The sequence below is a fragment of the Electrophorus electricus genome, chromosome 23 (genome assembly GCF_013358815.1).
Source record: "Electrophorus electricus isolate fEleEle1 chromosome 23, fEleEle1.pri, whole genome shotgun sequence".
Lineage (NCBI taxonomy): Eukaryota > Metazoa > Chordata > Actinopteri > Gymnotiformes > Gymnotidae > Electrophorus > Electrophorus electricus.
Genome location: NC_049557.1, coordinates 2,778,974 through 2,792,006, shown reverse-complemented (window position 1 = coordinate 2,792,006; position 13,033 = coordinate 2,778,974). Strand labels below are relative to the sequence as shown.

Sequence of the window (13,033 nt, the reverse complement as noted above, 5' to 3'; positions counted from 1 at the left end):
GTGCACTGACATGTTTGTTTGTTTGTTTGTTTGTTTTCCTTCCTCTTCCTTTTATTCTTTCTTTCCTTTTTTTCAAATGGATAACTTAACTTTATTAGATTTTGTTGCAGGCTCCTTTCTGTTGCAAACTATAGCTTTTTTTTGGTACAATATAGACTAAGCAATTTTCTAAGATGCTTAATAGAGCCAATAATAATAAAAAATCATTTTTTCCTTCAAGCTCGGGTCCTTTACCAGAGCCCTGGGAACGTGAGAGTCCTGTGTAGTATCTTAGCTGTTCCCAGGACTGCACTCTTCTGGACCGAGATGTTGTTCCTGGGATCTGTTGGAGCCATTCTCCCAATTCAGGGGTCCACAGTTGTTCCTGGGATCTGTTGGAGCCATTCTCCCAATTCAGGGGTCTACAACTTCACACACACACACACACACACACACACACACACACACACACACACACACACACACACACACACACACACACACACACACACACACACACACATATGTACAGCACCTCTTTACCTCGCCCTTTATGAAAGCTGTTTTCTTGTTCTCTGCTCAAAGTACAGAAATAATTCAGTGAAGGACATATCTGTGTGTTGAAATATGCTTACACATTATAAAGACCTTCTGAAACAATCAGCTATCAAACACGTAACATTCAACAAGTACATAATTAATTATAGAACTACCACCTACTGCATATAATTTTTCATGCATGTGTCAACAGTACAACATATGAAACACTTGGAAATCTATAGATATAGCCACAGTTAACAATAAATGCACATATACAATAACTCATACTGTATAAAAACATTACAGCTTTACCCTTGAGAGAGGAAAATAATAGGTTTTTAGTCCCAAACACGATTGTTTGCAGTGCATAACAAGTTTATGATACGTTAAAATGTGCTTGATCTTTCTTGTTACATATCTAATAAAAATGCCTATTGGTTAGCTCGCAAGTCCAAACAAAATGCATCAATTTATTGTCTATATAATAATAAAAGTAACCTATTCCTCCTCATTAACCTCGCCACAACATTAGATATCAGATTAACGTCCGCTAGTTTTGTACTGATAACTCTGCTGGCTCCTGCACGGATGCTCGTGAACATGTAATGTTAATGTGCCACTCCCCTGGCACTGTTTCATCCCTTTGTGTGACAACAGAAACAGAAAATATTATTATGCGATTAATGTACAGTATATGCAAGGACAGTAATATTTGCAGCAGCTGAAAGGTCAAGTGAATAGTTACACGTTTTCATGTCGATACCAGCTTTACCAGATGTTTCGATTTTCTGCCTTGTGGTACAACAGCATTACATTTTGGAGTCAGAATTGGTTGAAATATACCTACATTAGGCTACATTGTACTTATGCTAGACAATTATTTTTTTGCTAATTTTTGATTTAGCCTACCACTAATAAAACTGCAGTAACAGAAATACTGATATATGACATTGTCTTTGTGTCAAGCCGTCAGTTGTCCAGGAGGAAAACTAAAGTGAAATTTATGTCTATCCTCTATTTGTACACGGTAGCTAGTTTTTTTAATTTTAATTTTTTACATTTTTTTTTACGAATAATCTATTGAAATATTTTGCAATTTTCCGAGGAATTGATCAATTACAATCAAATGGCTTCCTCCTGGTAACGTCTAGACCAATGAATTGCTTAGGCCACCATTACGCTATATTTGATCAATTTTTGGCCTAATGAGGGAAACATGGCGCAATATGTGAAAGGTAAGGCTTACTGTTAAACTCAATGAGCTGTTGCTTTCAGATCATTGTTGCACGGCAGTCTTTAAATTACCAGTGGCAGCTTGTGACCAGTGTGTTTTTGTTGTTGTTGTTGTTTTTTTTTTTAAAGCGAACAGTAATTTTGCATGTGGGACGTCTGTATATTGTTTTACTCAAACTCTGCATCACCGCATGACAGTCTTTCAGACACACATCTGAGGCATTTCAGTGGAGAAATTGCCAAGAAAACTTTTTTGAGTCTAGTGTTGCCAAAGCTAAATGGAAAACTAATTTGTAAAGGGCTTTTAACAAAGCACGTTCAGTAACAAACCAGGTCCAGCCCTTACGCGAGTTAGTGCTGCCAGTAAATTATACTGTTCTCCAGTATAATTTATCTGATGTGATATCAAGTTCATTTGGGGTTTCTTTTGTTTCTGAAGTTTGCAGTGTCCCTTGTAAATTCACGTGGGATGATCTGCAGGCTCTGTGTCGCAGGAAGAAATTAGTGTGTGAGCAGCTGGCTGTGACCAGAAACAACTTAAATGACTATGAGGTGGAGTACCTATGTAACTACAGAAGAATTAAGGTGAGAGGTAATAAAACTGTTAAAATAAAACAAAACATTATATGCTAATGTTTATTTCTTAACCTCATATTTTAATCTATATTCTTGTATCTTAGCATTGATGACAGTAAGTCTGTTATATCTGTGAAGAACCCATTTTCTTGCATTTCTATATTTTTGAGTTTCTGCCCCACCTATACTTTGTCACATTTTTATATTTGACAAGTACTTACATGTCATATTTGTATTTCACTGGGCCTTCATGTGTAGGGTCATGAGTTTTTTCTGGTGAAATGGAAGGGTTACTCTGAATCAGAGAACACATGAGAACCTCACAGAAACTTCAGATGCCCCCATCTGCTCCGACAGTTCCGGCGAGACATGCGCTCATTGCTGCAGCATGCCGTTAAGCCACTGGACTCCCTATCACTGGATGGCTCTGCTGTTCCCTTCCTCTTCCAGCAGGCCAAGCAATGCATGAAGCTTGTGCTCTGGGAGGAACAGCTGAACCACACCTGCAGGCACAAGGGCCGAATCTTTGTCCTCAATGAGGTGGACCTGGATGGCCCTCTGAGGCATACATCAGTGACTACAGGATTGGAGAAGATGTGAGGCTGGGCCAAGCACTGGCGGGTGGCTGTGAGTGCTTTGACTGCATCAGGGAGCCCGTCCGAGGCAGCTGCGCTGGTGCGTCCCAGCACCGGGCCACATATAATGGCAGTGGGCAGGTGAAGATCAGGCCCGGCTTTCCCATCTATGAGTGCAACTCAGTGTGCCGCTGTGGAAACAGGGTTGCGCAGAGGGGTATACAGTACGACCTGTGCATCTTTAAGACAGCCAACGGAAGGGACTAGGGTGTGCGCACACTCGAGAAGATTCACAGGAATGCCTTTGTGATGGAGTACCTTGGCGAGGTGAGCTGCTTAAAGCTTTTGTGGCAAAATTATTTTCCCCTTGTGTGTTAATGGAGTAATATATTCTGTAATCGTGCTGATCTCAATCACACGATATATAAACTTGCAGGGTGTAATGTTTCTTATGCTTAGAGGCAGTAAGATGCAGTCATCAGTCATCACGTCATGTTTTTCTGCTATTGGGCATGTTTTCAGAAGCCTTGTAAAACTTTGTATAAATTCTTTGTCCTTTGTCAGAATAGAGCAGTCAGCTGCCAGAGTGTTATTTCTCCACATTGTCACAAAGATAGAAATTTGTTGCAAATACTTTCACATTTGCCAGTTTGTTTTTCTCTTAAGATGATGTACATTCATTTTGTAAGAACTTGTCATAACCCAACATTCTGTGGGATATATCTTATAATTGCCATTTGCGGTCTGCTGTGTGTCATCTCAGATAATCACCTCAGAGAAGGCTGAGAAAAGAGGGGAGACGTACGACAAACAGGGAGCCACCTACCTGTTTGATCTGGACTACTTAGATGATGTTTATACTGTGGACGCTGCCCACTATGGAAACATCTCCCACTTTGTCAACCACAGTGTGAGTGAGAGTTAGTAATGTGACTGCCTGAAATGAGTTTTTATGATTTAATGTTACACCCAATCATTAAGATGTAGTCAGATGAGCCAAAAAAAAAAAAAAGACCGCACATACCAAGTCACAGTGGTCTGATTTGACATCACTCAGTTTCCAGTAAGATATACTGGTTTTAACCTACCCAGCTTCTCATGCATTAAAGCAGGTACTTAAACCTCCAAGCTCCCTCGCTTTTGTATGCAGTTCTTGTGCTGCTGTGTCTTATGCTTTGGTGTTATTTCTCACACCAAACACAACCTATTCAGTGTTATTCCAAGAACTTTCTAACATGATCATGTCCCAGTTAAATTTATTTACATATGAAAAACTGGGGGTGGCGTGATGAAAAATTCACATGCTGGATGCCAGTAATTTAAGCCACAAATGTCAAATTACTTTTAATGACGGTGTTGCAGTGTGACCCAAACTTGCAGGTATATAACGTTTTCATCGACAATCTGGATGAGCGCCTTCCCAGGATCGCGTTCTTTGCAACACAACTAATCAAAGCAGGAGAGGAGCTCACCTTTGACTATAAAATGACAAGTAAGAGTGGGATGGTTTTCATTCTTGACAATTTCTAGAAATTCTTCTAGAAAACCAATACTTATACCTCAGTTTAGACCTATTTAATAGCCTGGGCTTCACCTGTTTTGCAGCTGACACACTGGATGCAGAGAGCATCAAGATGTATGCTAATTTCAGCCTGGCAGGAGCTCAGAGCACCGCCATAAAGCGAATCCGTATTGAATGCAAGTGTAGAGCAGAGAAGTGCCAGAAATACTTGTTGTTTTAATAATGCCTTCTGTTTTACTGTTGCAACATTCTTGCTCAATTTATCATCTTGGAGAATCTACTTAAAGGTGGAATGAGTTTATATATTTTGTTTATTGGTTTCTGTTTTTCATGCCTTTTTTTTTGGTTAGAGAGGCTTTAACAGATAACACTGAATAAGAGCCATATACACCAGTTAGTCATCTGTCTTGGAGAAACCTGTTGCAGCCACCAGATGGTGCAATTGTATTCAAGTTTTTGTACTACACACCAAAAAAGACCCTGATCGTCTAGTTAGCTTTGTTTAATTTACATGTAAGTTTTCTTCAGCCATATATAGGCAAGTAGTTACATGTTTATAGAAAAAGAGTGAAGATTTAACCAAACTAGCTCTTTGGCTATTCGCAGGTTACCTCTTGGACAATGTTTGCTTAATAAAGCTTGTCTATTATTTGTTTGTATAATGGGCCCCATGTACTGTAGTAGTTATGCACTGTTTCAGACTAGGTCCTGTGTTTGGTAGTGCATCAGTGACAAGCTCTTTCAGAAAGAGCTGGCTAGCTGCAGCTGTTCTGTCCCCAGCTTAGGTCAGTCAGCTTTGTCCAGCTTTATTCCCCCTCCAGGTCATCATACTCTCCTGGTCACTGTCCGTGTTCTCCTGAATGATTTCTTCTTCCATTCTCTGCCTCTGCTTCATACTTCTCCCTCCCTCTGTCGTTTCTCACTGCAGCTCATTCATGGTGTGGTTTAACTGCACGGCTCCCACTTTTATTGAGTGGACTTATGGTAAATCGGTATTTGGTAAGGCTGGACTGGCTAATGCTAGATGCTAACAGCTGACCTTGCTCACGTGGCCTCGGAGCTTGGCTGTCACTGTCCTTACACAGAAAGCATGGATGTTTGCACACTGTCCACTGATGGTGCCTTTGGTGTTTCTCAGTTAAAGATCCAGATCTTTTTACCTCTATCTTATATCATGGATTCAAGGCTTTTCCCTAATCTTAATATGTTCATTATACTTGTTTTAAGTAATTTTAATTTAGTTTTTGAGTTTATCAGTATTGTCACAAACTAATAAGTTTACAGTGTCTGGAAAATCCAAAGGGTTCAGAATAATGGCCAATATGTCCAATATCCCTGAGGCTGCTTGGATTTCATCAGAGAGCAGATAAGTCTGATCTCTTATGGCAGTAGTTGTCATAGATTCATGAGCATATACATTGAACGAATGTATTTGCAGTCTAACCCCTTTAAACTGTAGCAGGTTTACTCCCAGTCAGTGTCTTGCGTCTGCTGTTCTTAATCTGAGTGCTAACTGAATGCAAACAGCATGTTTTTATAGGAAAAAAGAAATATAAACAGGGTGAGGGGGGGAAAATATCTGTTGGCAATGATCAGATATGTCTGAATGCTTAGGTAAGAAGTGCATTTTAGCCTCCATAAAAACTACGCCACTGTCATAACATTTAGAGTTATCTGAATATCAGTGCTGTTGAATAACGCAGTGCTGCTCATAATGGGTTCTTAAGCTTACTATCTTGTTTATCAGTTTAATTTACCTATCGCTGTTGTAGGCAGCATTTCTGGCATGGCTTATGATGTAGATGAAGTTGCCATTGCAAATAAATGCAATAGTTTATGAGTGAAAGTGCACCGAAACAAACAATCCTTGTTTAGCAGAATGCTGATGAAAGGGGTTTGATACTGTGGCACCTTTAGAGCACCTTGTGGTTTAAATTCCTTGCAGGTAGACTCATGATTATGCAACTGAGGGTATATCTGTGGCCCCTGTGGGTTGTGGACAAGGGCTTCTAGCATGTCTTTTGCAAAGTGATGAGTACCATTTAAACTCTTTCGTAGCTGTGCAATGACACGTTTCCCTTTGAGTCGATGTTATGGAACATTAACAGTCAAAAACGCAACAAAAGTATACTTTTATTGTCGTGTCGGGGGGAAAAAAACCCTTTAATTTACAGAACAAGATAGCTGAATCTGAAAGCCAACTTGACATTCTCTCTTTTTTTCTCTTTTCTTTTCATACATCATGCACTCATGAAAAATGAGACTCCTGAGCTGATCAAAGAAATATTTCAGTCCTGTTAATGAATTCTCACTGCGTCTATTGCTCTTTGAGTGGGCTTGTTTGTCATATCTCCCATTAGTCTCATTACTGTGGCATATGAGGTGATAAAATATACCAAAATGTCTTTGTCATTTAAATAAATAATTGATTTAATAAGAAATTAACACATTTTTTGGCACTACTAACACCAAATAAATTTTTTAAAATAAATTGACCAAAGCTGTTGGTTACTTTAAAATGATATAGACATGCTGGTTTTCAGGTCAAAAATATTTTATGTTTCTTGCCATGTTTAAATATTCAAATGTTTACATTTTAGGGAGCTGTATTATTTAAAAAAAATTCCAAAACATGTTGTTGTTTTTTTTCCATATCTTACGGAGATTATTACATGAGTTTTCCACTGATTTTTAAAGCAGGGTCAAGTTAGCACATTGGACCTAATCTTAAAGTGAAAATGAGTATCAATGTTGAATCACAATTAAAGTAATTTTGTCTAATTTTATTGAAGCAAAGCCTGTGTATCAATGTTCATTTGTCAATCAGAATTGTATCTTTTCATTTGCATTTCATTTATTTTCAGTAGTCAGTGTGACAATGAAATTGGCAGATGATGGAAGTTATGGAAATAGCGCATCTTGTAATGTTGAAGCAGTCAGCATTGTCATAGGCTGGATGTTCTAGATGATACCTAAAAGAGTAACTTGTTCACTTATTATCTTGAGTATTGTTTCAGATTTGTCAAATGTACTTATTACAGTGCATTAGTGTGTGGATTTAGAACTCACTAAGACACTGGTATTCCTTTACCTAGATATCTGAGTAGCTTGTGGTAATTCAACTTTTTATTTTCAAAATCATTAAGAACTTTCTATTTAACCACAGAAGGTTGTAGAAGGAAAAATGAATCACATCTGCTAATTTTAGTAGTTTTATCATTTTAAGAGTAGTTTTGTGTAACTTTGTGTAGTAGCTTTGTCCTATTGTTTATTAACTTTAATATTTTCAGCAGTCTCTTGATCTGAGCTTTTTTTTTCAGTAAAAATTTCAATGGGGATTAAAAAGAAAAAGAAAAAAGACCTCGATCATCCCCAGGAGTGGTGTTTTTCATCAGGCTGTCAATATCTGTGCCTAACAATAATTGATGTGGCTTCCACCATAGCTTCCCCAGTCCTCTCCCACACGCATACGCAGTATGAACACTCTCTCACACATGCGCAGTAAAAAGATGATCAAGAGCACCCCCCTACTTTTTTTAAAGTTCATCCATATAATACACAGGAAATTGCACAGAGGTCACAGTTATTTTACAAAAGATAGAATGCCTGAAGCAACTAAAAATGTTCTACCAGGCATGTTTGCTCATTAGAAAAGTCGCTCCCTCTTTGCCCACCCACAAGCCCTCCCTTCCAACCACAAGTCTGAGTGCTTGTTCTACTTTTTCAGATTCTTTCCACATAATGAGTACACGATATCATCAACTATCACCTGCATTCCCAAATTCCCAAAAGATATGAAGAAGAAGAAGAAGAAAAAGAAGAAAGAAGAACAAACCAAAACCCCAAAAAATGTCTCAAAGAAATCCACCAGAATCGAGGAAGTTCCTTTTAATTCCACAGGAAATCAAGTTCTTTGCATTCAAGTCTTTCCATTGAACTGTGCAAAATTGTACACTCCTGTGTCACAATTTGGCGATTTTCTTTCCAGATTTTAGCACCCTTCAGATGCTTTTTTTCCTTTTGACCTCAGTTTGTATGCTTGTGAAGGGGAGTGAGAAATTCAGTCCTGTAGAAGTCAACAAAGACACAGTGTTGCTATTTCCCCAGCATTTTTAGTGTCTGTAGAGGCCATACAGTTGTCAAATCTTCTTTACATCAGTAACATCAAACCTTGATAATAGCGTAAGGCAATAAATGCAGATAAAAATGATTCCCCCTTTTCTTTCATTAGTGGTTGTTGTTGTTATTTGTTGATGCAGCTGTTTATTTTTCTACATTTTTCTTTGATTTTACAAACAAACAAACAAAACCGGAGCAGAAAGGAGTTAGAACACCCCTAACAATCTCTGAATACTACCTCGCAATAAAAATCACAATTTTCTGCTCTCTGTAACATTCATTAAAATATTACAATCTCTGGGTCCTTGCCTATATTGTTAAGCATTCAATTTCAAGTCAACATTATCCCAAAGAAAATTTTACTGATCAGCAATTTCTGAAATTGTGTGCAAAATATTATCAGGCAAATAAACTTTAACTGTCCCCAGCACAAATTCTCAGTTTATCTCAACTGATATAATATGTAATACTAACAATATTAAATATATAATGTAATATTGTAGGTTTTATATTATAATACAAAACTTAAAATAATACTTAAAAATGTTTCAAATTAGGTTTGATGTCAAATAAACTTTTCATTCAAGCTTCACTTTCATTATTCATTTGATTATAACATTTTATTCCATAACTTCCCTTTATGCTGAGTCTGTTATTAGATTACTGCTATAGCAGGCCAATGAAAAACCTAATCATGTTAATTATGTTGTATTCTAACCTTCCACTATCTTTTGGTCTACTTTAGTTTTGCCATCCCTCCACTTCCTTCTTACTTTCTTATATTATTTATATGTTTACATTGTAACTTATATGAAAGTTTCAAATAAACTACTATGTCATGCAATGATACCCCTTCTGTGGGAGGTTATTATATCATAATAGAATTAGATCAGCACTGATATGCACTCCACGTGGATTCATAAATTCAAAATGAATTCAAGTACTAATTTTGTACTATAATGTGTGCAGTAGGATTACCCATAGACAATCCAAGGTCTGATTCCACTACAGAATGTCTCTAATAATACAATACTCCAACTGTGCGATTTTCAGCCTATTTCTAGCACACGTTATCTTGACTGAAGCCCTAAGTTCTTAAAACTTGCAACACCATCTTGTAATGTTGAGACTAAATTTGGTATGATTAGGGCTTTGTATATTATATTTTTAAGGTTTTCATGCAACCTCATCAGTAGCTTCTGTTCTGATATCAAGGCCCTACTCCCGTGCTTAAATTAATTTGGTTACATCATAAGGACATTAGCCATTTTATGAAATGTAATGAAAGACTTTTACTTTCATTAGTGGGAATGAATATATTAATAGAGCAGAGAGAAGAAAATAAACATAGTAAGTAATTACAGCAAAAAAGTGGAAATGACTGCAAATGTGATGCACTATTAGACCGAACTTCATAGTTTGAACTCCAACTGCCTTGAAATCAGCAAAAAAACAAAATTTGTTATGTTCTAAACTCTGTATGACCAGGAAATTCTGAGTGGCCCATATGTGTAAATTTTTCTAACTGGCACTCCTAAGATTAGCATAAATGTATCAATTTTGACCAATTTCAGTCCTCGCTGATTAGCCTGATGTGTAGACTTTGTCTCTTGGCACTCATTGTTTCTCTTTAAAGATAAAATTACATGCATGCACAAAATTGTTTTTTATTACTGTAGTATATGTACTTGTTAGTAATTAGTACTTTAAATAATACAAATTACTGTGCCAAGAGTTTAGCTTTATGCTGTTTATGAATAACATTTTGAGAAATAATATATATTTATATCTGGAAAATGATCTTCAGAATCATGTAACACTTAATGTAGCCGTGTTTGACATTTTTACAGGATCAGTCACAGTTGGCCATTTGTGATTCAATCCTTAATCATTTATATACCAAAAATAATTGTTTTGCAATGAAAACCATTGTTTTTCTTCTATAATTGTAGCACCCTCATGCCTGTAGTAGACAGCACTCTACAAAACTGTTTAGATTTGATTCAGTGTCTCACATTTTAGCCAGGAAACTTCCCCTTTAAGGTCAACATGAAAAAAACCCAAAACAAAAGATAGCATTTAGGTGATAGAAAATGCTTTTTCCCCATGATACCCACTCCCTTAAAGCATCGTGCACTGCTTCTAGATCAAAGGCCACAACAACATAAAGCATCCCTAATGCCTCCATCTTCAAATGCTTTCTAACCTCTTCTTACTGTCTAATAGTCACCCACCCAAACAGAAGGAATTGTAAAGAAAAGAAAGTGACTCAGCACTTCCGTCTTTACATGACATAGTAAGGCTCACGGGGTAGTTGAGGTTTAGTTCTACAACAGGGAGGCAGGTGGGCCAGCAGGCCCTTCTTCAGGTCCTTGTTTAGGAAAAAGCAGATAATTGGATTTACCCCTGCCTGGGCAAAACTCATCCAAACTGTAGTGGAAAGGTACCGGTGCGGAATGGTACATGCCTTCACAAAGACCCGCCAGTAACAGGCCACGATGTACGGCGACCAAAGCACCAGAAAAAAGAGGGTTATCACATAAAACATCCTGCCAAGCTGCTTTTCTGCCTTGAACTCCTCCATGCCCAGCAGCCGTCGGTTCTGGTTGTGCAAGTTCTGCCTGATGCCCAACAGGGTAGGTGGCATAGGGCCCCGGCCGAACCCCGCGATCCAGTTGGCGGCTGCCTGGCCAGTGGCTCCGGGGCCGTGAAAGGTCCAGTTTTGGCTGATAGCTGGAACCATCTGGACAGGCTTCATCTTGCGGTGCTTGTATTCGAAGAGCAAGAGCTTCATGTAGACAACATGAGTGGCCAAGATCAACACAGCTAGCATAAGCATGAAGCCTAATGTGTCGTTGGCCTTGAAGTAGCGATGCTCAAAAATGCACTGGTCCTCTTCACGAATAAACTTGTACGTACCCACATCAAAGACAGGTGGGAACGCCATAGCGACAGAGAGAGTCCAAACCATACACACCACAGCAACACAGGTCCAGAAGGTCATGCGCTTAGAGTAGAACCTGTGGTGGGCAATGGCCATGTACCGTGTGACGCTAATGCAGAATAGCATGAAGGCGGCATGGAAGCAGAAGAGCACAGCCATGAAAGCTACCACCTTGCAGCTGAGCACACTGTAGGTCCAGGCCGAGCCATTCTTAATGGACACCAGTACAAATGGGAAGCAGACTGCTGATCGAATGGTGTCAGCCAAGCAGAGGTCTAGCAGGAAATAGTATGGGGCCTTGTGTAGGGCCCTGTCCCTTAAGACTAGCAGAGAAACCACTAGGTTTCCCACCAGGCTGATGCATATGATCAGCCCTAGAAGGACAAGCTTGACATAGGTGGATACAGGAGATGAAGGCCCTTCACCCACCACTCCACCTGTAGTAGCGACGACGGCTGCCAGGGGGTTACTGGGCCCATCACTGCTCTCGTTTCCGTTGGCCATCCCTTTCGCTGCTCCAACTGCAGAACTTCTTCCTCTCCTCTGGAACTGACACCTTTTCTGTCACCTCCTCCTCCACCTCCTCCACCTCCTCCTCCGCCTCCTCCGACTGAGCTGTTTTTCGTCCTCGTGGTTGCCTCTCGTTGTTGTCTCACATGTAACAGGAGAAGCTGGTTCTGCATTGCCCCATTTTGCACACTTCTCTTTGGAGCTTCCTTTCACAACTGTCTCCTCTCCTGGCCTTCCCACCTATGAAAAAGTGAAATGATTTTTAATGTTTTCAATATATAGTTAGTATTGGGAATATATTGTGAATGTAATATATGTAGTGAATATAATATATAGTTTTAGTTAGGAACTCATTGCCTTTACTGTATATAAATTTATAAAACATGTTTCTCAGTAAAATGTTTTAAAAAGTAAAATGTGTAAAAATGTGTAAAAAATGATTCACTACACCATACAAATATGGATCTTAAAAAAATCTGGAATGGCATATTTACACCATTTACACCATTTAATGGCCATTTAATGGCCTGAATATTTTACAAAATGCTTAAGATGCTTATGATTATTGTCATGTCAGCTAATTTTATTTCTATCAATAGAGTCAAATGCGTCCTATGCAATGTCTTTATATTTTGATGTTAAAGATTACAATGGAATAGATCTGCTCAGATGTGTTTTATTTTATGAAGAAATAGAATTAAATTATTGATGGAAAATCTATTCAATTTGTCTAATAAATATGTCAAACACTTGCACTCTAAGTAGAATTTACTCACTGTGTTTTGGTCTTTCTCTCTTGGACTATCCTTTGCTTGGCTAATGTCGGCTCTTAGATTAATTACTTTTGCCTTAGATCCTCAGCTGTGAAATGAATATCATTCGCATCCTATACAGACATGCTCATTCTTTCTAATACGATGAGTATGTTTACCTCCTCCATCTCCAATCAGCACAGCCTAGTGCATTCACCTTTCTGCTCTGTGTTGGATCCCTTGAGGCACCCAATTTGCTTCATCCTTTGTATATTTATCCTTC

The 13,033-nt window shown here is 38.5% G+C and overlaps 2 protein-coding genes across 2 annotated transcripts; one reads left to right on the top strand and one right to left on the bottom strand.

Moving 5' to 3' along the window:
• Positions 1 to 1,735: 1,735 nt before the first annotated feature.
• On the top strand, positions 1,736 to 4,645 carry suv39h1a (suppressor of variegation 3-9 homolog 1a). Its single transcript, XM_027012802.2, is given in 7 exon segments — positions 1,736 to 1,754; positions 2,192 to 2,337; positions 2,587 to 2,890; positions 2,893 to 3,230; positions 3,667 to 3,813; positions 4,266 to 4,395; positions 4,509 to 4,645. Coding segments are annotated over 7 exon segments (1,221 nt in total).
• A 1,924-nt stretch (positions 4,646 to 6,569) lies between these two features.
• gpr173 (G protein-coupled receptor 173) lies at positions 6,570 to 12,032 on the bottom strand. The gene has a single exon (XM_027012769.2). It carries the CDS (start codon positions 11,990 to 11,992, stop codon positions 10,829 to 10,831), a length of 1,164 nt encoding a protein of 387 aa, XP_026868570.1. The 5' UTR covers positions 11,993 to 12,032; the 3' UTR covers positions 6,570 to 10,828.
• Positions 12,033 to 13,033: the final 1,001 nt, after the last annotated feature.